This window comes from Lepisma saccharinum, chromosome 8 (genome assembly GCF_977018435.1).
Source record: "Lepisma saccharinum chromosome 8, izLepSacc3.1, whole genome shotgun sequence".
NCBI lineage: Eukaryota > Metazoa > Arthropoda > Insecta > Zygentoma > Lepismatidae > Lepisma > Lepisma saccharinum.
The window spans coordinates 92,064,249-92,090,820 of NC_139236.1; the positions used below are offsets into that span (position 1 = coordinate 92,064,249).

The following is a 26,572-nucleotide window of genomic DNA, read 5'->3' on the forward strand; positions in this document are numbered from 1 at the left end:
GTATATTTTGTTCTTCACTACTGACACATTTCTCAAATAACCCATGCTAACTGTGAATAGTGGCTGCAACTGAGCAATTCACGTTGTGCAATATATATCTCAAAAAGCATATTTCCAAAATGAAGCATAATAAACAAGTAGAAATATTTTATAACTCTTACTATGCTTTGCCGTGTGAAACGCAGTGCAGTTGCTTATTTTTGCATTCCTTCAATAACTTTCGTGTTTCTTTTTTTTACTTTATTTTAGCGCAAGAAATTGTAAACACACCAATACATCATATTCCCACGGAGATCCAATATAGGAAAAGGCACCTGAACACAGTTAAGGCGCCACCTATGTTCTGTCAAATAAATCACTTCTTTTTCTTTTTGGGGGCTACCAAAGAACAATACATACTGCGTAATTACAGGTTGTTCTCTCGTTTCCTTTCTCCAGCCTTTCCTCAAACTTGACTCTTCCGTCCGCCCCGAAAGGGAAATCTTGAACAATTACGAACCAATTAGTCAAAGATTCTTGCTAGTTGTAATTGGTATTGACAGGCGAGGATCATTAGTTGCCATAACGGTGATTGTTGCGACGGGCGTTGCCTTATTTGGACCAAGATGGCGCCGGGTTTTTTTGTTATCTGAAGGTCACGGTTCACTAGAGCAGCTTCAGGCATAAGAACCGACTTTCTACAACCCCCCTTCCCCGCCCCCTCAAAAATGTATCGATTTATTGATTGAATTAGGTTACTTTACGTGGCTTTTCTGTCATTACTTATTAATTCGACGATGAGGATGATGAGTGATGGATTATATGATGATATTGACGAAGGATCACTCACAAAGAACACTCATTACGAAACCGGGATTCGAAGCACAAATGTGTCGTGAGGTGTATATACTATATTCAGGGCAGTCATAAGATTATAACACTTTCAAGATGCCTTTTTCTGTGGCAAGGCCGCCAGCAATGCTGAAATTAGGGTAGGCAGGACGTGGAGTGATCCTTTCTCACAGGAAAATTATCATAAAACATCATATATCTGATTCATCTTAATGTGCTGTCTTTCATAGCATCCCTCATCCATGTTTTCACGCTACAATTCCACCATTCGAATTATGTGAAGTAATTTCCGGATATCTCATGGGGACAAGTGCCCCCTGGTCCCCCTCTGCGGGCGCCCTTGCTCAGTGGCGGAGTAGTTAGCACGCTACAACGCTAGGGGTCCAGGGTCCGAATTCCAGCCTGGGCATGGGTGTTCTTTGTGAGTGTACCTTCATGAATTTCATCACTCATCCTCATCGTCGCGATTAGCCAAAAGTGATAAAAAAGTAACGCTAATGTACAAAAAATTAAATCAAATTCTCCCTGGCGCAACGCTTACCAAGTGTCCTTTTTCATTGGGTGGCACGTGATCAGCACTTCGAGTCCCATCGCAGCTGTTTTCTGGCTTCCCCCACCGGAACTACCACTCCGTCTTTCCAAGTATCTCCGAAATTTAGTAATATACCTACACAGACCCCTAACACACCTAGCATTTCCTCAAAACCCCCAAATAATGTTCACAAAGGCCCAATTTATGGTCATTTTCACTGTAAATATACCCTTAAAACCCTTAAACACGAACATTCAACCCCCAAATGAAAAATTCTGGATAAAACCATGCAGAAATTGACTTAAAGACGGTCGGTCTAAACCACAATTTCCAGACAAAGGGCCAGTGACCATAACCATTGAGCTACGCAGGTTTTTTTTGGCGAAACCAATATTATTGAATCAATGGGGCAGAAGTTGGTAAAATCTTAATATGAGTCGCCGTCGAGCTTGCTCTAGTTGATAAAGTAATGAAAGGTGTGTCGTGAATTGAGCTACCAATGCCAACTGGCGCCGCAAAACGTTTGTGCTAATAAAGGTAACGTCGACAGCAAGAACGGGACGTTTGTGTAACGGTCCGAATACTTGTTCCTGCTTTCATTGAAATTACAAGGCGCCGCGTGAATTATGGGCGCTGTACAAAACGCTCTCCGCTCGGGTGAACACTTTCTATGCCGCGTTAAGGTTTTTCATTATCTGAAGCGTTGCAAAACATTGAAGAGAAATATGCTTTTCTTCATTCCAATCTTGGGATTGTACCGAAATGAGACAGAGACCAAGATGCTCTGTTAAAAGTCAAGTCGAGAACGAGCAACAATGATCATATTTCATATCAGCAACCAAGTCACAGAATATAATCTAAATCTAGTTCTTTAAATTTGGCATCGCTTCTTACAACGTTTAGCCAGCTTTAATCTTGACAACTCTCTACCTACAAAGCATATCAAAATGCCTCGCACGAGGGCAAATGTGACGACGACTTTGCCACACTACAATGCATGATATTTGAAAACCAAATATACTTTACCTACTCAGATATAAAACGAACTAAACCCGGTGGAGGAACATTGTATTGTGGTTCGGATCTCACTTTAAACTCTAGGTCCAATGTCGATTAGCCTATCTGTGCATGAAGTGAACTTTAAACAACAGCCCTTTTAGGGCCAGGGCCTCCCAGGGCTGTTCATCTGGGTGTCGAGTTCCGTGACTTTCGAGACTAACTTATTCAGACATTTCAAAAGTCAAACGATTATCTTATTTATTTACCGGAATTGAAAATGTAATCCATTCGTGACAAACGTGAACTGCCCAGCGTGGTTCCACACATTGACGATAAATCTGTTTTTCTCGAGGGTTCGTAGCGTCGAAACGAAGCTTAAAACAAAAGAAAATGTAATTAACTAAATTTGTTTGACATTTTGCCCTCTTCACGCTGTAAAAGTTTGTACGCTATGTACGTATTTCTACATATGAGATGCAGGCCTACCGAAGTTGAAGACCTGTAAATTGGCGTAAAAGACCTAAAAATATGCTACGTTCCCCGGTTTAGTCTCAATGGATCTACTTACTGTTATTCCTCGACGGCGAGCCTGAGACTTATAAGCCTACTATGAAGCCCTCAAGTTGTGGGAAATCAGATAAGGATATGCTTACGTAAACATTACCAACTTGCACTCGCAATTAAACTCCTTATTAGAAACAAAATTGTATTAAATTCATAATTGTTCTTCACTACACAAATTATCACATTCACATTTCCAAAATCACGTCCATTATTCCAGCAACCTCCATAATAATCTCTCTCTCCTAACAACTCACAATCGAATGTTCTAAGGTTAGTCCATAACCATAAGAGACTACCCAATTGAACAAAACAAATTACGTCATAATTGACAATTAACATTTTAAACATATCAAACACTTAAAATGATACAATAAGTGGGTGCGTATCAAATATAAAAAAAAGCACCTAAAAACGAAAAAAGGACGTATAAATGTGATCCAAATTAATAAATAACTTCAGTTTTAATTACATATTTAATGAATAAAAAAATTCAAAATTCTGGTGGTATGAAACACACAGTGCGAAAAACTATATGAATAAAATGCATCTTCTTCCAGGAATTATATATATTTTTTTGATTAACATAATTTGAAAAATCATTTTTGAATAATCATATTTGGCCTAACCACACTAGGGTTACAGAAATAGACTTCGGATCCTATTTCAGTCGTTCAAAAATATTTGTCTCTCGTTTCAGGGATGGTTCAAATATATTTCTTTCTTTTTTTTATTTCTTTACTACAGAAAGGACGTTTAGGAGGTGATGAACTGATGATGATTCGAATTGAGAATGGGCAGTAGAAACGTAGTCGAAAGAAGGTGAAGTTGCAAAAAAAAGGCTAAAAAAGGACCAATAAGCCAAAAAACGCCGAAAAAGGCAAAAAAGGACAAATAAAACCCACCTTTTTCTGGCCTACAATGACCCAAAATAAACATATATTATGTTGGGCCTCGTCTTCGGACACTAGGAAAAAAAAGTATTATTCCTCATATTACGAGCCCTATCAATAACATCCATATTGTGCTCGTTCTTCCCGTGTGGAGGCTTCCTTCCATAGCCTTGTATTCAGTAGGTTCTTGGTTCGATCCCGGGTAGAATCTCGCTTTAAACTGCAGCAAAGACGATGTCATGTGTGGAATGCAGTCGGCCAGGCTGATCAAAAGGATTGATCCACTTACAAGCCTCCTCTCTTCAACATAATTTGAATTTCTAATTATTAAAATATTAAAAAGGAAGACGACAACTGTGTTTCAGATTAAGTTTTTACGAAATCACTGCTGAGCATTTATATTGTGACATTTCTCGATCTTGCTGCCGTATCGGTAAGCAACGAGTACTCTACTCAGATGAAACTTACCACCAGAGTGGACTAAACCATGAATCTAGGTTTATATCCAACCTGTCGAAATACAGAATCATTCCAAAGAGATCATAAACTCTTTTTCTATCCGCTGAGTTAACCAGGTTGGAATGAACAAAAAGTAACGATGAACTGGTTACAAAGTTGACTTACCAATTAGCAATCTTCATAACGTTAAAGATTTACCTGCATTTATCTATCTTGACAGTGTTTCATTTTTCCAAAACGGTTAAAAACAATTATGGGAATATTAGACGGTTTAAATACGTTGTTTAAAACGAATAACTTTTCGAAGAGATCTTTGCTAAGACAGGTTCAAGGGTCAGAAAAACATTGTCATTAATTTGCAACAACGTGGTTGCAGTGAAGCAGCTATTAATGGTCGAGAGAGTCATTAAATACTCCAGAAGTGAGAAGGCATGTCGCTTATTGAAGGCCTCTCAACCGGATGCTGACGTCCTACGAGATGAACGAAGGGACCACCGGTTGCCAAGGGAACGAGATGAGAATACGAAAAGGAGGAAAACCGCAAAAGAGATTTATGCGAGTATTGTAAGCAAATTTGCAGCACGTTTAAGCACACATGTGATGCCATGTTCGGAACGCTGCACGCATCGTTATTAGGACATGTGGAGTGATGGTCCGAGAGACCAACCGCATTAGTTTTCGATCAGTGACGTCACCAGAGAATTTCTTTCGGTTGGACTTCGCTGTGATGTCCTGGTACTCTCAATTTTTCTCTTTTCCCTTCTTTTCACGCTCTTTCTTCATTTCCTTATTCGTTATGCACAAATTCTCACAATATTTATGAATGAATACTTAAACGTCTGATTCTGTATAGGATTTTATTAGGGAAGAGGGAAGCAGTTACCTATTTTTGCTAATAGGTGGCGCTGGTGTTGAAGAGTTGCAAAATATCCCTCGCATTTTCCAAATTATTTTATCCAGTATATAAGTTGAATACGCTACTGCTCTTTTACTCACTATGCAAGTTTGTCTTAGACCAATCCTATAATTTCTGTTCTCTACGTTTATCTCCTCTTATACTTCTAGCTCCACTTTGAACTACTATTCTTATATTAATATATTCATGAGAGGTTTAGGTAGACAGCAGAGGCAGAAGCCTTTTATTTTGAGGTTTACGCACTGTAAATCATGTGATTGATAAAACAATCTGATTAAGCTGTACGTTCCTGTGACGAATAAGTACTCGTCAAAAATTTGAAATATAAAGAAATCATCAGGCCGGATTTCCCTGTACCAAATTTACTTTTCCGTGCGACTACAATATCAAGCGTAGAAGTGTCAATTGTGAGCCTGTGCTGCTTGGCCCGTATATTGAGGAGAAAATTCTGCTTTTCGAGGGTTCGTAGCGTCGAAACGAGGCATCAAGGAGAAAGTTTCTCTTAATGGCCTTTATACGATGTGAAAGTTTTTAGGGGACGTGTTGTAGTACATATTGTTTAGATTATAGACGAGACAATGTTTGAAAATCGAGATCGCCATGATACCATATCTACTGGTACTGAGCCACGCTGACCTCCGTGGCAGAGTGGTTAGAAAAACACGCTACGACGCCAGTGGTCCCGGGTTCGAATTCCGGCCTGGGAGTGGGCGTTCTTTGTGAGTGTTCCTTCATCAATTTCTTCATATCTTCACTCATCCTCAAGGGGCAGAAAAGTGAAGTCAAATAAACTAAATCAACCAATCAAAGCCACTGGCCTCATCATAAAATTACGCTTCTTTTTCTTGAGTGGAAATCAGAATGCAAGTTCCGTAAACGGATATTAAATACACTTACAAGAGAGGAAGTTTCAGGAAAGGGGAGGAGAAACGTAACGATAAATTCCGAAGTAGTCTGTTGACTTTTCTCCATCCGGCCGCCACCACGCTTGACCGCCTTCTGTTACGCAAGGCCCAGAGTAGGTTAATGGTCGCAAGGTCTGAAAGGAAGTCGGCCGGGCCGGTTCCAGCTTCCTGGCTCCATTTCCGTCTCTCTCGGCAGCATCCTTCCCACTTCTGAATCGCCACTCTGTGAGCATTTCCTAGCGGCAGTGTTGCCATCCATTGACATAAAATGTATTCATTGCGGCTGGACCTTTGGGGATGTAAGGGCAGATGTTTTGGAATTTTCCTCTGCTTTTGAATAACTGATATAATATTCCAAAATTCGAAAAATGTACATCTGCTGAGAATTCTTTCTACAGCATTCACTTGAATCTTCATGCTTTCGCTCATATCTCGATATTATCTAGAAAATAATAGACTTACGTAGCCACGAAAGCCAGTTGAGCCCGCCAGAGTTTTAAGTCCACTTTTATGCACAGATAGGGTAATTGGAACTGGGCCTACAGTTTAATGTGGGATCCGAACCAAAATGTACCTCCACCGGGTATCGAATCCGGGATCTTTTCATTACGACGTTAACACTACCCTCTAGCGCCAACGAAATTATACACCTGCAATGCATCTATTGTCTGTTTCAAATAATGAAATAGGTTAACCATAAAACTATCTTATGTGTAGGATTACTTATATTTTTTTTATTAGAACCAATGGCGTCATCATGACAGGGGCAGAGGGAAGACCCACCCTACTCTTGGGCCCACCCAGCACACAAGTAACACTAGTTAAATAAATACACCATTTTTGTGGCGCTCCCCCCCCCCCCCCATTGTTTCTGGCGTAGTTACTGATTAAACATGCCGGCCTTCGTGACGGAATGGTTAGAGTAACGTTCCGCAAGGCCAAGATGCGTAAAAGATGCGTTTACTATGCAAACCACGAATGTTCCTTTATATATTTGACCAAGGTTGTTCTTAATGTTTTTCTAGGTTTACCTCACAACACCACACCTGAGATGGGAACAATTTCTTAAAAAATAGATCGTGCATTAGAACGAACAAGAGTGGATAATTAAGACCGTCATCAATATTACTACGACGACAAACAATAAATTTAAAGCCATTTAATTACAATTAAAAACAAAATTGCATACAAGGTCATACAATAAAATAAAGTATGCCTTTCTGCAGTTCTTCGAATAATTAAAATTAAAATTCATTGAAATTACAACAAGTACAACCCCCTTACCAACAAAAAATAAATCTCCCACCTGGTGGCAAATCTCCATACTTAGGGCAAACTTCCGAGGCTTTATTTTTTACAGATAGGGTAACAGGCGCCACAGTTTCGATAACCTGCAAGTCTGGACACGAATTTACTTTCGAGTACTTTCCCAGAATTTCAATCATAACACCACCTGCAGATACAAAGTACCTGAAATACCCTGCTAAAGAGCTAACTTTGAGTAGGGAGGCAATTTATCAAAGGGCGATGGCTGATCAAAGCCATGGCGTACCCAAAGGAATTGGTGGGGGTTACAATCCCACTCCTTGTCCCAACATTCCCGAAAAAATGAAAAAAAGATATAGGACGGACTGATATAAAAAGTTTTTTTTTAAAATACACCTTTCTAAAATGCTGGGCACGCCACTGCATCACGCCATTTGTAAAAAATTCTTCTTACATTTGTATATTTGTATGAATTTATTTTTACAAAATGAAATTGTAATTTTCCTGCTACATGTTCCTGTGCGAAATTCCCTTTCATTCTGAGGAAAATTTCCCTTGCTGCAACACTGTTTTACATACGGATTCGCTTCCAGCAACGTCCCCTCGTCTTGCTTTTTCTGGCACACCAAGCAAACACTCCTTGGCGCGATTTTGTGTCAGTAGGTTCCTTGGAGCTGATGAAGCGCTAGCCATGTGGGCAAAGGAAGCGGCCTCTGTCATGTTGAAGACCTCCTTGCGGCCGCCGAACAAACACGTTTGGTTTTTGCAATTACCCAATTGCGCACCCAGGATTTTAGCAAGAGGGGTTACGTATTCGTCTTTTTTTTAGTAGTGTTACATTTTGCCATATTATTCTGCACTTGACTAGATGTTTTTCAGTGAATGCTGGGCGAAAAAATGCGGCATGGCTCAACCCCCTCCCCTTGGGCACTCGACTGAAATTACAGTAGAGCGTCGATTATCCGAAGTAATTGGGGGACATGGGTGTTCGGAAAACTGGTTTGTTCGGATAATCGAACTGTACATGTTTATTTGCCAAAAAGAAGTACTGTACAGTAAATTTATTCATAAAAACAGGCATCTCTTTAAGTATTACAAAGTAACGTACAAAGGCAACTTTAGTAGGAATATATAGTATGTGGTACAGTTTATTAAACAAAAATATGTACATATTACATACGCATTTTGCATGAACAATACATACACCGACAGAAGTGTGCTGATTGTTGAAACACAGCGACTGGCGGCTTGGCCGGTCAGCAGCGCCTTATGAAGGCCCCATTAGAAGCAATGTTCCGCCAGCGGTGGCTCAGTGCGGCGACTACTGTGGGAAACTTGGTTTGGGAGTGAGGGGGATGATGGACGGTAGGGTGGGAGAGTAACAGGTGCGAGCGAGTACACAGTTCGGTTAAGCGGTCGTTCGGTTGACCGACGTTCGGATAATCGACGCTCTACTGTATTTAAATTCACACCATTTGAGAAACGGAACCTGCTTTTTCCTTGGACGAAGCGTAATCAGCGCATTCAATTCCTTCATAAGAGGGGTTTAGAGGGGCAATCTCCCTCCCGCGAGATATTAAAACTAAGAATAACTCGTAAAGTAACAAACAAACAAATAGTATTTGTCTTGTCTGGCTCCACTTGTCTGCCACTTTTGGCTCATTGCGACGATGAGCATGAATGATGATTAAATTAAATTGATGAAGGGACACTCACGAAGTAAACCTATGACTAGAAATCGACCCGGAATCTTCGGTCCACCACTCAAGTCGCTCGGTCGGCGATAAACGTAATGGTAAATGTTTATTTGTTGTGATTCAAGCTTACTTATGTTCAAATAGGCTAAGTAGGACAGGGCTTAGGGGTCCAAACCACTGAACCATCCCTTACCAAGAGCCGAGCTTAAGACCCCTTGATTGCGAGGTGACAACATTAGTCAGCAGGGCCTCCCCGATGGCGCAGTGGTAGCGTCGTTGCCTTGTAATCATGGGGTCCCGGGTTCGATACCCGGTGGAGGCACATAGTGGTTCGGATTCCAGTTTAAACTGCAGGCCCAGTCGTGATTAGCCTTACTGTGCACAAAGTGGACTTAAAACACCAAATCAAACCAAGCCATCAGTCACCAAAATACTGGTCTCTTTCCATAGAGACCCGATTCGCTTCTAGGTGTACCGTCTCTATGGCGCAGTGGTAACGTCCTCGTCTTGTAATCAATGGATCCCGGATACGATACCCGGTGGATGCACATACTGGTTCGGATTTCACTTTAAAATGTAGGTCCAGTCCCAAACGAGTGTGAGTGTTCCTCGGTGGTAATTTTTTCTACAATGTCTCTGCATAAAACAGCTCTCGCGATATCCCAGCCTCTTTATTATAAGTGGGTACCTCCTGGTGGACTGAGCGTGGTGCTGATCACACAACATCCACAAAGGCCGAGATCGTCTATGTATGGGGCTTTACGTCAACATCCTCTTTTTCAATGAACACGGGTTAACTTTATTTTACCTTACCTACCAACAGTAAATTGTAATCATTCTTTCCCATTTTATATCTAAAAGCGATCCTTCTTCGCATCTAAACTAAATTATCACCCCTGCACGAGACGTCGAAACCCTAACAACAAACTATGAATTGCCAACAGTAAGTGATGTCTAAATTCAAGCAACCCCCAAATCATCAAAAGACAACAAACTACAAGAATAACTAACTATCTAGGTCGGCAACTTTCTTTAAACTAACTTCCTAATCGGACTATTTTGGTAAGGCTAACTGTAGATGGCATTAGTAAGTTGTATCTGTTATCTTGCGTCAGGCATTTGTTTTCCTACATGAATACATTGTATTTCCAATCCTAAAAGCGTTATTTAATATGCAAAATTCCAATTTTAAGTTCATTCACACAAGAAATTTCGTAAGAGCATGATATTTACTGATTTATTGAAATATTTTAATGAATTCTGTATAAAAAACAATAAAAATTAACTTGGCTTCAGCATAAGTAATAGTATGATTTTAAGTATATAAGTTTAATTTTTAACCACTGTGTGACAGTGATAGGTAGTGATAGGTAGTTTCATTGTAAATATTGTATATATTAAATATATACTATATGCTGACCAAAGCAGTTTATTAAGTATTAAAATAATTTAACATGTTACGTTGCTAGCCTCTATCAGGATCCTCCTTTTCCTCAGTTAAGTCTTTCGTCTGAGGAGACCCTGTTAGAGGGTAGAAACGTTACATGTTAAGTACATTTAATGCTTAATAAACTGCCTCGGTAAGCAACTTTAGTGCATTTTAATGGTTTTGATCATTTTCATGTGTATTCGTATATTTTATTAGGTATTGTTACAGCTTTCTCTCTCTATCTTTTCCAGAACTTTCCTATTAATCTTTGCTTGGTTCGAAGCCTGGTTCTTCTGCGAATGAATTTATTTTCCAGTGGTTTCAATGTGGATGCGATTCTCTGCAGATTTGGTAAGTAATTTTTTACGATAATTTCTATAGTTAACTTATGTAACTGATAGGGCAACCGTCACTGCTGTTAACACTTGCGGGGTATATACAGGGTGGCCCAAAAGTAGGTATACAGTATATACCACTATCGGCCTGGCATTGTTGTTTGTATGTTCATTATCCTTTTCAGATATCTTGATACTATGAATGATGGCTGGTAATTTGAAAGTACACAGTCGTAGTACTACCATAACTTGTTGTTGTTCATTAATTGTTGATGAATGAAGTCACTTGTACTGTATGCCTACTTTTGGGCAACCCTGTATAGCGTGTACGTAATCACGATAATGAATTTCAGCTATATACAGGTAATTTTTTGGGGGTGATAGCGTCTATCTTGTCTCCCAAACCGCGACAGCTTTGCGGTTGATGATGAAGCTGCTGTCTTGTAATCAAGGTGTTCCTGGTTGGACTCCCGCTGGAGGAATCCACCATGTAATTATTATATTTCAGTCTTCTGTCGCTCCCGCAGCCTATAGGGGCCTCCCGATGACGTAGTGGTAACGCCCTCGCCTCGTAACGAAGAGATTCCGGGTTAGATACCCAGTAGAGGCACCAGTGGTCTAGATCGCACTTTAAACTGTAAGTTCAGTCCCGATTAGCCCATTCGAGCATAAGGTAAAGTTAAATAATAAAAAAATACGTGTCAAGTTAAATTAATTTTCACCACATACTTGCAAAGCATTTTCAATGGAATGACGTGAAAATCAGTTTCAAACATTATCAAGACAGATTTTGGATGGATTAGACTACAAAGTTCGAGTGGCAGAAGAAATTTCAACTGTAAACGCAGATTTGTGTGTAAAGTCTTGTTTCTCAAAAGTTAAAAAATGTGTCTTGGAATTATCTCTTCCAGATTCCTTCATTAAATGAAGAAAATTAGAGATGATAATAGAGAGAGGTGGAAGATGAAGATATAGAGAAAAGGAGAGGAAAAGAGGGAGATAGACCAATAGAGATAGAAGGGGAAAGGTGATAGATAGAACTAGAGAGAGGGAAAGAGGGGGATAGAACGAGAAAAGAGAGAGAGAGAAATAGAACAAGAAAGAGAAAAGAGGGAGATAGAATGAAAGGGAAAGTACGAGTACAGAGGGCGAAAGAGAGAGAAGAAAAGAATGAGATACAACAAGAGAGAGACATCGAGAAAAGAGCAAAAGTACAAAAAAGATTGGAAAATAGAACAAGAGAAAATGAGTGAGAGAGAGAGAACGAAAGTATGAGAGCGACATATTGATTGAGAAAGAAATAGAGAGAGAGGAAAAAGAGAGGGACAGGATATGGTAAGAAAGAGAAGAGAACGAGAGAGAATCCTATCAAAGACAACCGAATCATGACCACACCTAAATACATTCCATCCACTTTTAAGCTCACCCGAATCAAAATATCTGGACTGTACGTCCAGTCCCTATTAGCCTATCCGAGCATACTTGACCGCATTCATAGGGCCTCCCCGATGGCGCAGCAGTATCGTCGTCGCCTTGTAATCAAGGGGTCCCGGGTTCGATACCCGGTGGAGGTACATAGTGGTTCGGATCACACTTTACTAGGCCCAGTCCCGATTAGCCTTACTGTGCATAAAGTGGACTTAAACCACCAACTCAATTAAATCTATCAATTGACGTTCTTTGAGATTTTACCATTGTTCTGGAAGTGATCATTAAGTTCGGCTGATATCCTCAACTCTCTAGTTACCTCAGCAGCTCGCAGATGGCGCCATAGCATTTTCCTTGTTACGTTGGACGACCACCAGTTCCACACGAACTGAATTCCCACACCAGAAGGAGAGCAATTACGATTAAATTGATGCATTGCCTCCTGCCTTCCGTTACACGAATGACTGTTATTTTGCTCCGGGTGAGGGAAAACCTGTACAAGCCTCTTCCGTACGTATTGAAGGTTTTCCTTCATAATAATTCTTCTAATTGTCTGACAATCGTAAAACGCCTTGTGATTTTAAAAAATCCCTTTTTGTTGTCTCTCAATTGGTAAAGACGCAAGAGAACGTTATTGATAAGCACTCTAACCTTTGGTGCAAGCGGCTCCTGGTTCGATCCCGGTAGCAACTCCAAAACTGCAGTGTTTACCCAGCATTGCGAGGACAATTGGGGAGCTACTTTGAAAGCAGCGACGATGGGACTTGATGCGCTGCCTCGCCACTCTTTGAAAAGGGTGACGGAGTGGTTAGCACAGTGTCTCTTCATCAATCAAATTTCATCATGTCATCACTCATCATCATCTTCGCGATTAGCCAAAAGTAGAAGAAAAGCGACGTATAATAACCAAAATGGACACAGATTACAAGGTAAAGTTAGAGACATGTGCAGTAACGTGTCATGAAGTCACAGTAGGTTCCAGACATTCTCGATTTCCACCTCAGGGAAGATAATGCAATCATCACAATGGCAAAGCTGCCTTTACCTAAGAGACATTTTCTGCCTGAAATTTGTACCCAAGCCTTCTACTTGTCAGACAGGTGCCTTAAAATTTTCTAACATTTTTTTTACTTACGTTATCCTGTGTAAGGTGTGTGTAATGTATCGACGTATTCTCCAAAATCAAATCTTTAGATTGATGTACGATACACATCACAATTTTGTCTCGTAACTGCTGTCAGAGTTTTCAAACTTGCTCTTTGCGATGGCAAATCCAATGATACCGCATAAGGAAACACCACGTGACGAGTTTGTTTGGACTCGATGCGACAGCACGCTAATATGGTCCATTGGCGTGGATGGTCCGCACGGAAACGTCCTTGGCCTGCTCTAAAAGTAGACTCCAGGCATCTACCCACGACGGCCTATGGAGGGAAATCACGGAATAGGCTGAGTGGGAAGCGGCAAGCTGCAGGATTTGAACCCGTTTCGTACGAGGGATCGAAAACCCGGTCAAATTCCTCGCATGAGGATCACGTATGTGCTAGAAGCGTGCGGGGGACCGCTCTTGGCGCGTAACAAATTAGTTGGTGCCTTGGAAGAGCGGCTGTTGAGAGCCAGCCCAAAGATTTATAACGGAAACTGCGCTCACATCTGCAACACTTGGAGGAAAACAACGCAGTTCCTCAACACTCCTGACACACATTGAAATCACTCGTTGATTAAGTTTACTTTGCAAAAGCAGAATTTGCATATCACAAGTGTTGCTGGAACTATTGCGTATTAATAAAACACTCAGTTGCTTTTATTTACTGATTTGGTTTATTTGACTTCTGCCATTTTTGGCTAATCGCGAAGGTGAGAATGTGTGGTGATCAGGCATGTATCTAGAAAAATATTTCTGGGGGTCTAATGCTCAGAAATAATAAATAATAGGAAAATAATAATAATTATAACTGTGTAATATTATTTATAGTTCTATTCATAATATGTAAAATAATAATTACTGCATTGTTAAACATGAATAGATAAAAAGACTGTATAAGAATAGAGGCATAAAAGCACGTATTCATTATCTAACTTACATCGCCAAAATTTGTATAAAAACAACTGCCTGGCATGGAAATGAATGTCAAAAAGATAAAAATTTTAATATTTATTGAATAACAAAAAATAATGTTGGATCCAGTTCAAGAAAAGTAAAGTTATTGATTAATATTTTATGCATATTATTATAAGTAGTAATGTGCATTAATCTTCTTTGGTACGGTCATTCAAACCGTATGATTCCAATATCCTTCTTTCTAATAAGTTCGGTGGAAGTAAATAACCGTCGATTATACAAGAAATATTAAATAAGTATATTTTCATTAGATATTTAATTTTTTACTTGATTTCTTTCGGAGGAGTCCGGACCACTGGAAACCTCACCCCCAAACCTAAATACGTCCTTGGTGATATCATGAAATTGGTGAAGGAACACATAGACTAATCTACGAGACGTACAAAGCGACGGTTACCACTACGCAACCGGTTGGAAACTTTTACATTTATAAATACACTCTTCTTCAATTAACTGTTTACACCAATTAAGAATGCTGGTGCTCTGTGTGGTGCGTGCTTTTCGAACTTGTTTTGAAACCATAGTTGCACTGCGATACTAATTTTTGCTTCAAGATAATAAATCAAACAGAAAAACTTTACATTAGGTGACCCCATACTGGCACATCAGGAATAGCTGTGCCAACTGCTGCTATCTATTGGGAATTTAAGTACACGTTTTCTCCGGAGATATGTTATTCGTTAGAAAGAAGCTTTTGTGCCTATATCGGCGAGATTTTTTCGAATAACCCTGTATATGTGCGAAAATGAAAAACATGATATCAGCATTGAAAAGGAAAGGCGTCATTTAACTTTGTAGAATCCCTCCAGGTACTTTAAGCACATGTGCAATTATGTTACATATTAATTGCACATTGTGGTATCATGTAGCAGTATGACTGCTTAATGAATACCGTAATGCCTTTCAACAATCGCGTGCGTGTGTGGGCGAGGGGGAGGGAAGGTCGCGAAGAACCAAAAGATTAATAACAAGAGCCGAAGTTAAAAGCGCATGAGTACGTCCTGCCATTGTAAGAAGCCTCTTGCCCGCTTTGTCTTACAGTGCAGCGTGTCACGTAATTCGCATATTTATAACTGAAATGGTCGAGTTTCTGGGAACGCTTTTCGTGAAACGGGACCTTTATCCGCCTTCTCGTATGTGATGATTTCGACGCTCGGTGGTAACGTAGCTTCCAGGGCGCTGGCGTACTCAGTGGGGGAGATGATGGGGGCTACAGCCCTTCTCGAAATTTTGAAAGGAAAAAAATCAAAATTTTTAAATGAAAGCATTTGGGTTTGATTTTTACTTATAGGCCCACTTTTTGCACAGTTAGGCTGATCGGGACTGGCTCTACAGTTTAAAGTGGGATCGGAACTACTGTGCCGTGTGCCTTCACCGGGTATCGAACCGGTCCTTACTTAGAACGCAGCTATGTGATGTCCATTTTTATAATTCCAGCCCCCTCCGATACAAAATCTTACGTACGTTAGTCTTCCACTGAGTCCCAAGGTAGAGAGCAAATTCTTCAAAAGTCTACCTTGAGTCCAACAGGACTCAAGTCTAAATGGAGGAGTACATTGAACATGATCTCACCCAGGATGGTTCCGGCTTCGAGTCCTGTTTAGCGGATAGAAGGTTTTCAGGCGTGTGCTTTTCGTATGTGTATAGTGACGTACAAACGAAATCGTAGAAAAAATATAAAAATCACTTATCGTAAAGAGTTGAAGGTCGGTTTGTCTTAAGAGGGGATAGACATCACTCTTGTGAAAGAGAAATATTTTCATCGTCCCTCCCAACAAGCGTAGTTATATGACAAAGAAGAAAAATGAAACTTTTCGTAAATATATTGATTTGCCGATTCGGTATGGCCTAGCGAAGTCTAGGCTAATTGCGTTTGTATGAAGGTGGCGATGTCAACATTTCACTTCCTGTCACAAGCCTTGCCATTCCGCCCAGAATAAATCAAATGTAAACCGTCTTGGACAAGCATTTCTCATTCGATGATCTTTTTGTGTATACCGGTGTCATCATATTTGAAAAGCCCTCGATTTTAAATTGAAATAGATTTATTTTGACGTAATTAAACTATGTAGACAACAGCAAATGCAATCTACCGAAAGCTCCTGCTAAATTGTCAAATTTTACAGAATTTAGGATTTCAAAAGTTGGTTCCTCAAAAGGGAAGGAAGACCTACATTCCACTGTTTCGGAGCGCTATAAGAACGGTAGCATCTTTACATAAAAACTGTTTCAGTACAGTCTTTCCTTGTTCCTACAGCACTGTAAAACACGCATGATGCTTCAAGTTCAGTAAATGCGTTCAACATTCACACGCACGTGCACCATACATAGCGAATTGTAGCTCTCACTTCAACACAATTGTATCCACCAATATTGGACCTTGTGCAGACTTTGTGGTGATAATTTTAGACCAGTTTTCTACAATTTGATATGCATGAATCACCACTGCATTTTCACACAACTATAAACACTTCCCGTTCAGCTCTGGTCGCATTTGGACGCCGATGTAAGTGTTTCTTATTTTCCGAAGGACGTAACTCATTTCTACATAGTGAATGTAAGAACGAAGACCATTTTGCAGTAACTTTCCACACCACCCAAATCTAAATGATTCATACGTTCCTCGTAAAGAAATAACATGTTTTCAGAGTTATTTCATCATCATTCTTACCGGCATATTTGCCAAACCTAAACTAGACCTTAACTAAACTATACTTTTTCCGCAAGCGCGGTGCTGACTTGATTGATTTTACTACGGTTCTCTGCCACTTTGGCTAATCGCGAAGATGAGGATGAGTGATATGTGATGAAATTGAAGAAGGGACACTTACAAGGAACACCCATGCCCAGGTTGGAATTCGAACCAGGGACCTGTGCCCTTGTGGCGCGCTGTACTAACCACTCCGCAATGGAGGTCGGCATGGTGCTGACAATTGGAGCTACTTGAAGAGAAGTTGCAAGCTTCGGTCTAGAAAACTAGATGGGACTCATTCCTCAATGAAAATGTCGTCTGGTAGACCCTGGCTCTCAAAGCGCTGTTTAGAATAAATTTAAGAGTGGTTAAGGTGATGGATTCATATTCAAGACGTCATTGGTTCAAAACTTACGGCCGGCCATCACGTAACTCGAAACGAATGCGGGGATGATACATTCTAAAAAGACATCGGGCACTTCAACCTCTTCGTCGCGGTTAACTTGATGCAAGGAGACGTTGGAACGAACCAGCCAACGGATTGGGTACTCAGGGAATTTGATTTCTTGTCGTGACAGGCTGACTGGAAACTTTAACATCAGTTATCCACACTCCTCCAACAGCCTCTAAAATTTCCTCAACACTTCCCTAAACACGAACTTACACCCCCACCCTCAAATGGACAATTGTGGATAAACGCCTGTGTAACATCACTTCACCGCTAGATGAGACTTTGGGAAAGCTTTCGATCTAGTGCACGACAGAGCCATTGTACAAACCTCTGACAACAACACCATCTTTCTACATCAAAGCAGGAACAGCACACTCCTTATCCACTGCACACGTTTACACACTTGCACCGAACGGGTTCAACGTACCTCCGCTTAGAGCCTATTTGCTGTGCACATGCCCACGTCTTTGAGCGAACCACACCGCTTCCGTCACTGGTGAGCGTCCTTGAACCACACTTCTTGCACCGAATTCGTAACACAGTCCCAACCCGCTCTTCCACTAGCACTGACTGAGCGATGCTGCCTGACCCACTCCCAGTCAGGCACGTTGGCCGACTTTCCTGCTGTTCCCCTTTCGCTGACGTCACGGCAGGTACCGTTAGATGAATATCCCCTACCTTCTTTCATTTTTCCCCACCTCCGTTCTCACTACTCCAGTTGTCTCCCAAAGGGGTCCCCCTCCTAGTTTTTTGCTCTGTTGGAACGCTTTCCTGGAATGCGCAAGAGAATTCTTCCGTTGTCATCAAGTTTGACGAAAGACCGATTGAAGCAGTGCGTTTGTTTGTTGACTTCAGGGAATCTTTCTAGCAGATCATTTTGAGAGTTCTTCACGTAGACCAACAAATGAGATAGAAACATGTGTTTTCGTCCAAGTTCCCAGGCTAGTTTTGGGATGGAACGTGGTATCATGGCAAGGAAGTTTATCAATAATTCTTAAGGTAGCATGTGTCAACCTCAACGGCCAGTAAAATCTTCGTAGGACTGTGTGTGTGTGTGTAGTCCTGTTTTTTTGTTGTCCTTATGTGTGCTGAGTACCCTTTTACAGCCTCAGCTTTTAACCCAAGTCAGAATGTTTTAATATTTTAGTAAACAGTTAATTTAGGCAAGGTAAGGGGCTGGACCCCGTATAACGTGACGAGTGCAAAATAGCCTTTAAGTGCTGACGCACCCAAAAATTCAAATTCAAATTGATTGGATTAAAATTTTTGGGTGCGTCTGCACTTGGGCTATTTGCTCGCGTCACACTATACGGGTTCGAGCCCCGTACCATAAGAAAAATGAACCCACGTCTCGTCTTAGGACAAAAATCCCCTTATCTAGTTGAAATCCAAGGCTGTAAAGGAGAACTCAGCACATATAAGAACAACACACAGCCTAACACAGGATTATGCTGACTGTATGTTCAGACGCCAGAGCCTCTTCGCCCGTAGACGTAAGAAATGTCATGCGACGTAACGCTTTTGAAAGTAATGTTATGTAGTACGTTACTTAGGACGAAAGGTAAATTAGCTTGTTACTATATTTTGAAGGAACTGCGAGAAGCCGATGAAAATTCCTGGGAAAGGATTTGTCAAGATAAACACGGGACTTTATGCAAAATTAATATTAGTTAACTAAGAAGGCACGAGATGTCACTCTTCTGCATATACAGTAATATATTCCGAATTTACCAACTGACAAAATTTATTTGGTTATTTTATACGCGATTAAAAAATACTTTTTACATCCACGAGAAAGATGATAAAATTTCATTTCTAATTCCTTGTAGTTTAGTTTTAGAAGGAAAATATAGGGAAAAAGTAACAAACGTCCGTTTGAGTTAATTATTAGTGAAATGCATGAAAGAATGAAATATTAGTAGATGAACTTTATTTTACATTTACATGTAATATGTTCAGAGAATTTATTAATATCGCTTCTACAGAAGATATAATCTCTGTTGAGTATTTAATTTATCTTATAAATTATAATTTATAATTATTTATGTCGCGTTAAAGAAGCATTTGGTACTTCTTCAAGTTTGGATCTTCTCTTTTTGTAAGTTTCCGAAAACTGCATATGGTTACTTTATATCGACTCTTTTGGCGTCACGACATGCTCGTGCAGAAAGTAGTACTGCCAAATATCGTCCAGGTGATATGAATTAGACGATATATCGTCACGATATTTTGGCGATATAATATCGTGTCGGCGATATATCGTCACGATATTTGGCGATATATCGTCACGATATTTTGGCGATATATATCGTGGAGATGATATATCGTTGATATCACGATACGGAACATATATCATATAGTATCGTCTGTGAAGATAACTTCTTGACGTTATCGGGATATCAAATATCGTCCATCCCTACTGCCAACTTAAAGATAAGTACATCAAAAGTGTTGATACTTATTGACTGACCCTCATATATAGACGTCTGTATTTCAGTGTCGTAAAAATATCGACCCTTGCTAAATTTCTCATACCAGTAGCGTCAAGATTCACAAAACTTGGCTAGTAAACAGCACTTTTGTAACGATAAAAATGCTTCCCGGTTTCAATTGTACGCTTAGTCCAAATCACTTTTTTCTTTTTAAAAAAATGTTGAAACGGAATTAAAATAAGCGAAAAGAAACGCCAGAATCTTAATATTACCATGTGGGAAAATTCGCCGTCTCTAAACCTGGGCCAGTTATCACCGTGGTATTCAGGGAGCCGAAAACGCAGCTCCAACACGGTTCACTTTCATCGAGCTTCGGCAACTTGCGCAGGTCGGTGTCTCGCGACAGGGTGCACATCGCAAGCGGGCGAGAGAAATTCTTTCCAGACCGTCAAGCTGTTTGTAGTAAACATCGCCGACCTGTCCTACCAGCATATTGTATGTTAGCATAACAAAAGGCTCTTCCAATTTACTTCGCCTGACCTACTTAGCCTGACGATACAACTAAAAAAAAGAAGCTCGAAACTATTCTGGAAGTTCGATCTCTTTTCAACCTTTCCTATTATTGTAGGGATTTTTTTCCAGCAATCCCTGCTATGGAAGTTATAATTGGTACCTGGGGACAACCCTGACGAATAAAGGCAGCCGGAGAATGGTGCTGATCACATCACTTCCAGAAATTGCCGTGATTGCCACTTCCCCACTTGCCTTTAGGGCACGTTGCAATATACAGTACAGAGTGCGCCCCAAGGAAACTTACCAAGACTGGTGAAAACCGGTAAGTTTACGTGTTATGAGAAGATATGTTTTAAGTTTTCGGGGGAGATGTGAGATATGGAAGAAGCGGTACAGCATGAGAGAAAGGAAGATAATTACGAGAGAGAATAGGAGAAAAATGGAAAAATTATACAGACAGAGAGAGAGAGAGAAAGAACGAAAATGAGGAAGAGAGAGAGGCAGAGAAAAAAGAGGGAAATAAAGAAACGTAAGAGAAAGAAAATGAGGAACGGAGACTGGCGAGGAAAGGAGAGGAATGACAGACGAGAGAGAAAGAAAGGAATGAAGGGAACTACCGAGACAGACACACAGAGAGAGAGGAAATTGGACAGAAACTGGAGCGAAGCAGAAAAAGAAATGACGAAATAGGTGCAGAGGAAGGACACGAAGTAACCAACGCACAAAACAGTGTAATTTCAAGACAAGATCATGTTCCGGCATTTAAAAACGCAATAAAATATGCCAAATTTCTATCATGTTTACAAACAAAAGAACTGTTTATTCAGCAATCAATTATGTTAGGCGCTAAGCTCACAATTGCAGCCGCCTCTGACCGTTGATTGGAACTGCCAAACTATTACAGCCGCATTTGCTGCTAATTTCGAACTGCCAAACTATTGCAGTGGCTTTTAGTCGATCATCTCAAACTGATTTACTGGTATTACGGTCAAGTTTTGCCACTAATTTCGGACGTTAAGTGATTTAGTGCAGACAAATGTCGGATACAGAAAGATATAGAGCAGCTTTGTAGACACACTGCACTACTTATGAGCTAAATACATGTTACGTGATATTCGTGAAGCAGTCAATTAGCTAAATAAGTTACTCGGTTGCCAACGAGCAGGCAGGCAGGCACTCTTAAGAATCCGGGCAGTTAGTAGAGCACGGTGGCTACAGACAGAATGCGGAGACAGATTCTTGCGATCTGTTTGCTTGACGACTGGGTACGAATGAACTCGACAGGCACTCTAACGTCAAGAGCAGCAAAGAGAGGAAAAGTGATCGTAGCGTAAGTAACTTTGTGAGCATTTTGTTAAAGTTTTGTTTCGTAATTGAGGAAAGCGGTCTCGTTCTCGTCTCGTTATAAAAGAGAAAGTCCTGACTTCGGTGTGGTCTCGTCCAGAGTCAAGAAAAAAATAGATACAGAAATGTCGTATGTGCTGCACCGAGGCTTCTTTGGCTCGATCGTCTAATAGTTCGCACGGATGACGCTAGATGGCTTACGGAATTTACTGTTTCTTCGCTCGAGCGAATAACGCTCGAACAGGCATACGCTCGAAGCCTAGTAGTTCACGTGTAACTCGTAATTTGTCTGTGGTAGTGGTATGCATAAAGTGGGCTTAAAACCACAAATCAAATCAAATAAATGATTATGGGCTGAAACAACCAGCACGAATTTTACATATATATTGTACGATTGTCGCATTGAAATGATATTTGATATTCTATATATTCGAGCGAACCACGCTCGAGCGTGAGAGATTCGATCGAGTTTGAGCGAGCGAAAGTGATCCCATGCAGTCTAATAGCTATATACATAACAGTTCCCGTGCAGCCGAATGTATAGCCCTATCATATTCGGTTCAAGCAGTCCCGGATCCAACTTCCGGTGGGAACTCCAAAATTTCGATGTTGACGCATAATCAGGATGAAGTAGTGGGCTTTGGTGTCTTAAGCCAAAGAACAGCGGCGATGGGGCACGATGCACTGGCCACGCGTCACCCAATGAAGAGCCACTGTTGCATCGTGGTGTTTGTGTGTATGATGATTTTGGTAATTCAACATCGCTTTCCTGCCACTTTTGGCCAATCGGAACGATGACGATGGACGACGATATGACGAAATTGATGAAGGGCCCCACACATACAATGAACATTAATTCCTAAGGCTGGATTCGAAGCCAGAACCTTCAGGTACATAAGTCGACCGCTCAACAAACGGGATCATCGAAGTAGCGGTCCTGGATTCGAATTCTCGATAATGAACTACAAGTGATTGTGGTTCTTTCAGCCGACTCATTCATTCTTCTCCCTCAACGTGCGTCTAGGTAAGATAAAAGATATTGCCTTCAAGGTTGCATGTGCCATTATGTGGGTCAGTTGGAACTCTTCTTTTGTTATAATTGCGAATACCTGCCTGGAGGCTCCAGGAGTGTCGTTGACGATACTTCTGGATGCGATCCATGTTTGTCATCGGATCTGGAACGCGTTCCTCTGAGGAGATCGACGGCTTTGATTGACGCGGTGGCGTTTGTCGTGCTTGCGACATTACCGTATGCAAATACATTGGAAAAAGCCCTCCACACCTTCTCGCAGGACCCGGACTCTTGTAGGCGTCCTTCGTCAACCTCGTTGGCTCTGGAGTGCCACTGACACCGATTCCTCTCTCCTCACACCCGGATCCTCAGCAGGCACAAGATCCCTCGCAGCGAGGCCCCCGGCGGTTGGACTCCTCTCCTTCTGATGCCCCACTTCGGGGCGTTGCAGAGCCGTTCCCCCTCCCCAACACGCGCTTCCTATCCCGCAGAGCCATAGTCCACTTCCCACCGGAGTATCAGTGGGAAGAGTGGTTCTCTAGTGAGTCGTTTGAATCGTTCGTTATTGTGAATCGTTCCTTGAACGTCTATGAAGGGCATCTGGATCATTACTACAGCTGAGGCGATTCCACTTTGAACCGATATTCACCGATTCACATCGATACCGATACCGATTCTTGGAAATTGTAATAATTAAATGTTGTTCACTCTATTTTACCAAGATTTTTCCTTTAAAATATTAGAAAATAACATCAGAATATTAATTTACAACTTACGTATATTGTCACAAAGTACAAAAACTGGTGCAAAATGAATATAAACTTTGAATTTTGCATAATTTCCAGGATAATTACACTCCACGAAACTATTTGAAAAACCAAAATGCCGGAAAAGTATTGGCTGCATAGGCGTGCGTACGGGGGTGGGGGGGGGGGCAATTGCTCCCCCTAATCATGGATGTCCGCATATTTTTTTGCGGAGAGACAAGCAAGGTATTTTTCCATGGGGCATATTACCCCCATAATAGTGTTGCCCCCTCAAAAACACCACTTGAATTTGAAATTATCGCATTAATGTAAATTACTATGACTGAAATTCAATTATACGTGTGAAATATATACTTTTAGTTTGACATTCAATTTCAAAGGGGGAGGTGTGGTCATCCTTGCCCGCCCTTCCAGACATGCATGACCCTCCTACATTATTGTACCGTACTTTCACCTAGACATTTAGTGGAGAGGAAGCTTATCGCCGTTATTGAACGATATTATACTCTTAAAGAAAATTAAGTATTTTCAAGCCGATTAAAGTTCAAAGCAACTACGGGGGAAGGGGGAGCAGTGGCGAAACCACAGGGCGACAATGGGTATTGGCCCTCCCCAATCTTGAACGGAAATCAATTCTAGGGGGGGAAGGGGGCAAACATTGAGGTAAAAGAAAGCAAGGCCATAGTAGAATCTAAGAGTAGGAGGGCAAAATTATACTCAGGATGCAATTTTTGGCGTCTTTCTTGCATTATTTTTTCCAGACGGACAAGAATACCTGCAGGGAACACAGAGGGGCAATTGCCCCATCGATATAAAATTGTATTCAAATAAAAAATACATCGGCTCAGGCTTTTTCTGAATACGAAGAATTACCCCAACTGGCAGGCAAAAGGGCATTAAAAATTGGAAAGGGGGTACTGTGATAGACATTATTTTTTTTTAAAGGCATGTAATAGTCATTAAAAGACTAAAATTCAGATCTCACATCTAAACAACCAAAATTTAGTGCTTCCATAGCATTAATAATTGTAATTTTCTAGTGTAGGCAGGGAACCGTATAATTTTGCATGGAGTTTTTAAAACATTGATTGAATTGTTTTATTTTACTACTCTTTTCTGCCACTTTTGGCTAATCGCGACGATGAGGATGAGTGATGATATGATGAAATTGATGAAGAGAGAGTCACAAAGAACACCCATATCCTGGCCGAGATTCGAAGCCGGGAACCCTGGCGTCCTAGTGCTAACCACTCCACCACAGAGGCCGGTAGTTTTAAAACAGGAAACTTTCTGTTCCAAAACCTTCTGGTAAAGTTTGCTTTCAGGTCTTTTTTATGCACAGAAGGGCTAATCGGGACTGGACCTACAGTTTAAAGTGGGACCCACTATTGTAGCCATGTACAGTTTTTACTGGCTTGTATGTGCGTTTTCTGGCTTGGTCTTTGACTTATGTTGCTAAGGCTGATGATGACTGAACAATCATTTCCAGTGATTGTAGAGTAGCTTATCCTCACAATGTGACCGGATGTATGAGGATTACGGAGCGCATTAGGCGAATCGGGGCAGCCATTACACACGGAGATATGCACCTCACATCATACGTGGGTTGTGGCGTAGCGGGAAGGGTGGGAAAAGCCTCGCAACATATAATATTTGCGGGTTAATTGAATTCTCCCGCACCGTTGCGGTGGGAAGCGTGGGGCTCTCACAAAGACTTCTTCGGAGCTTGGTTGGCCCCAAGTGACAATTAGGACCGTCTTAATTCAGGCATGAGAAAGTGATCCTTCCCTCTTCAGAGAAGCTCCATGGGACTGACCTTTCAGCTCTCTGTGTTCTCCAGTGTAGGTCCTTGATGTACAGGGTGATGCAAAAGTCGCCAAGCTCAAATTGTGATCTTTGCGATTCCGCTGGACCTTTTGAGCTATGAAAATGGTTTCGTTTCGATAAAACATATTCTGAAGCAGACTTATCTGCTTGGCAAAAACTCCAAAGATGGGTTTTAAATTGCTTTATCGTGGTAATTAATCTAATTAATCAAATAACCCAATAGTACAAATGGATTTAAGATATATCTTCAAAGGATTCGAACCCGGGACCCATAGATTTCGAACCCAAACAAGTACCCACAACACCCCATTAACTTAATATTGTAATGACTTCAATAAGAAGGTTTGATTAACTCACCTTCACATACCTATCCTGAAGCGTCCCAGGACCTACCCGTCCTGGAGCTTCCAGAATAGTTCCTTCTTATTGAAGTCATTCCAATATACCTCTTCCTTTTAACTATAACCACCCACTTTTAATATACGTAATATAATGCTATCTTTCTTTCTACATAACTTTTATATTTTATTTCCCTTTATATGCATTATTACACACTTATATCATACCAGGATGTTTATCCATTTTAATACTTATTGTAATATATATTTGCCGAACGGCCCCGGTAGCGTATTTACAAACCCTATAGTACTGCAGAACCTCCAGCGATATTTGGCTACTGATTGGCTGCCATTCCGGAAGTTGATGCAGCGTTCCTTCAAGTTAACGCTAGATGGCAGGGTTCAAATTAACAGTGTAGATTTCAGATATCCATCCCAACAAGATAAGAAACCCATTTACAATAAGCTTCATTTTTTAGCAAAATTATTGAAATTAATGTTTTAGAAGACAGATATCAGAACTCTTCTTGAAGTGAATGATTTTTCTATTTAAAGTCACATCAGTGCAAACATTGTAACTACCAATGACTATTGAGAAAATTATGTATATCCAACGTATAGCATTTTAAACATTATATTTTATTATATAAACGTATATTTCTTAACATAATTTCGACAATCTGTTTACAAACTTTATTACTATATAATCACAAGTCTAATTTTTCCATACTTTTGCTGTAAATGAAGAAACAAGGAACAATGGACACGGAACATAAACACTTCCGGTTCACACAGCCAATAAGAAAGTGTTATATACCTCTGG

At 40.7% G+C, this 26,572-nt stretch overlaps 1 protein-coding gene across 5 annotated transcripts in view; it reads right to left on the reverse strand.

Annotated features, from left to right (window-relative positions):
* The window catches only part of dyl (transmembrane protein dusky-like), an 86,920-nt gene that overhangs the window by 35,838 nt on the left and 24,510 nt on the right, over nt 1-26,572 (reverse strand). The window contains exon 1 of one of the 5 annotated variants that reach the window (XM_083127715.1): nt 17,944-18,106. The exons of 3 other annotated variants lie outside the window; for them this stretch is intronic. Coding sequence is in view for 1 of the 2 variants with exons in the window: in XM_083127713.1 (XP_082983839.1) it covers nt 17,845-17,862 (18 nt within the window). In the remaining variant the exon portion in view is untranslated. One more of the 5 variants, XM_083127713.1, reaches the window with a different exon arrangement.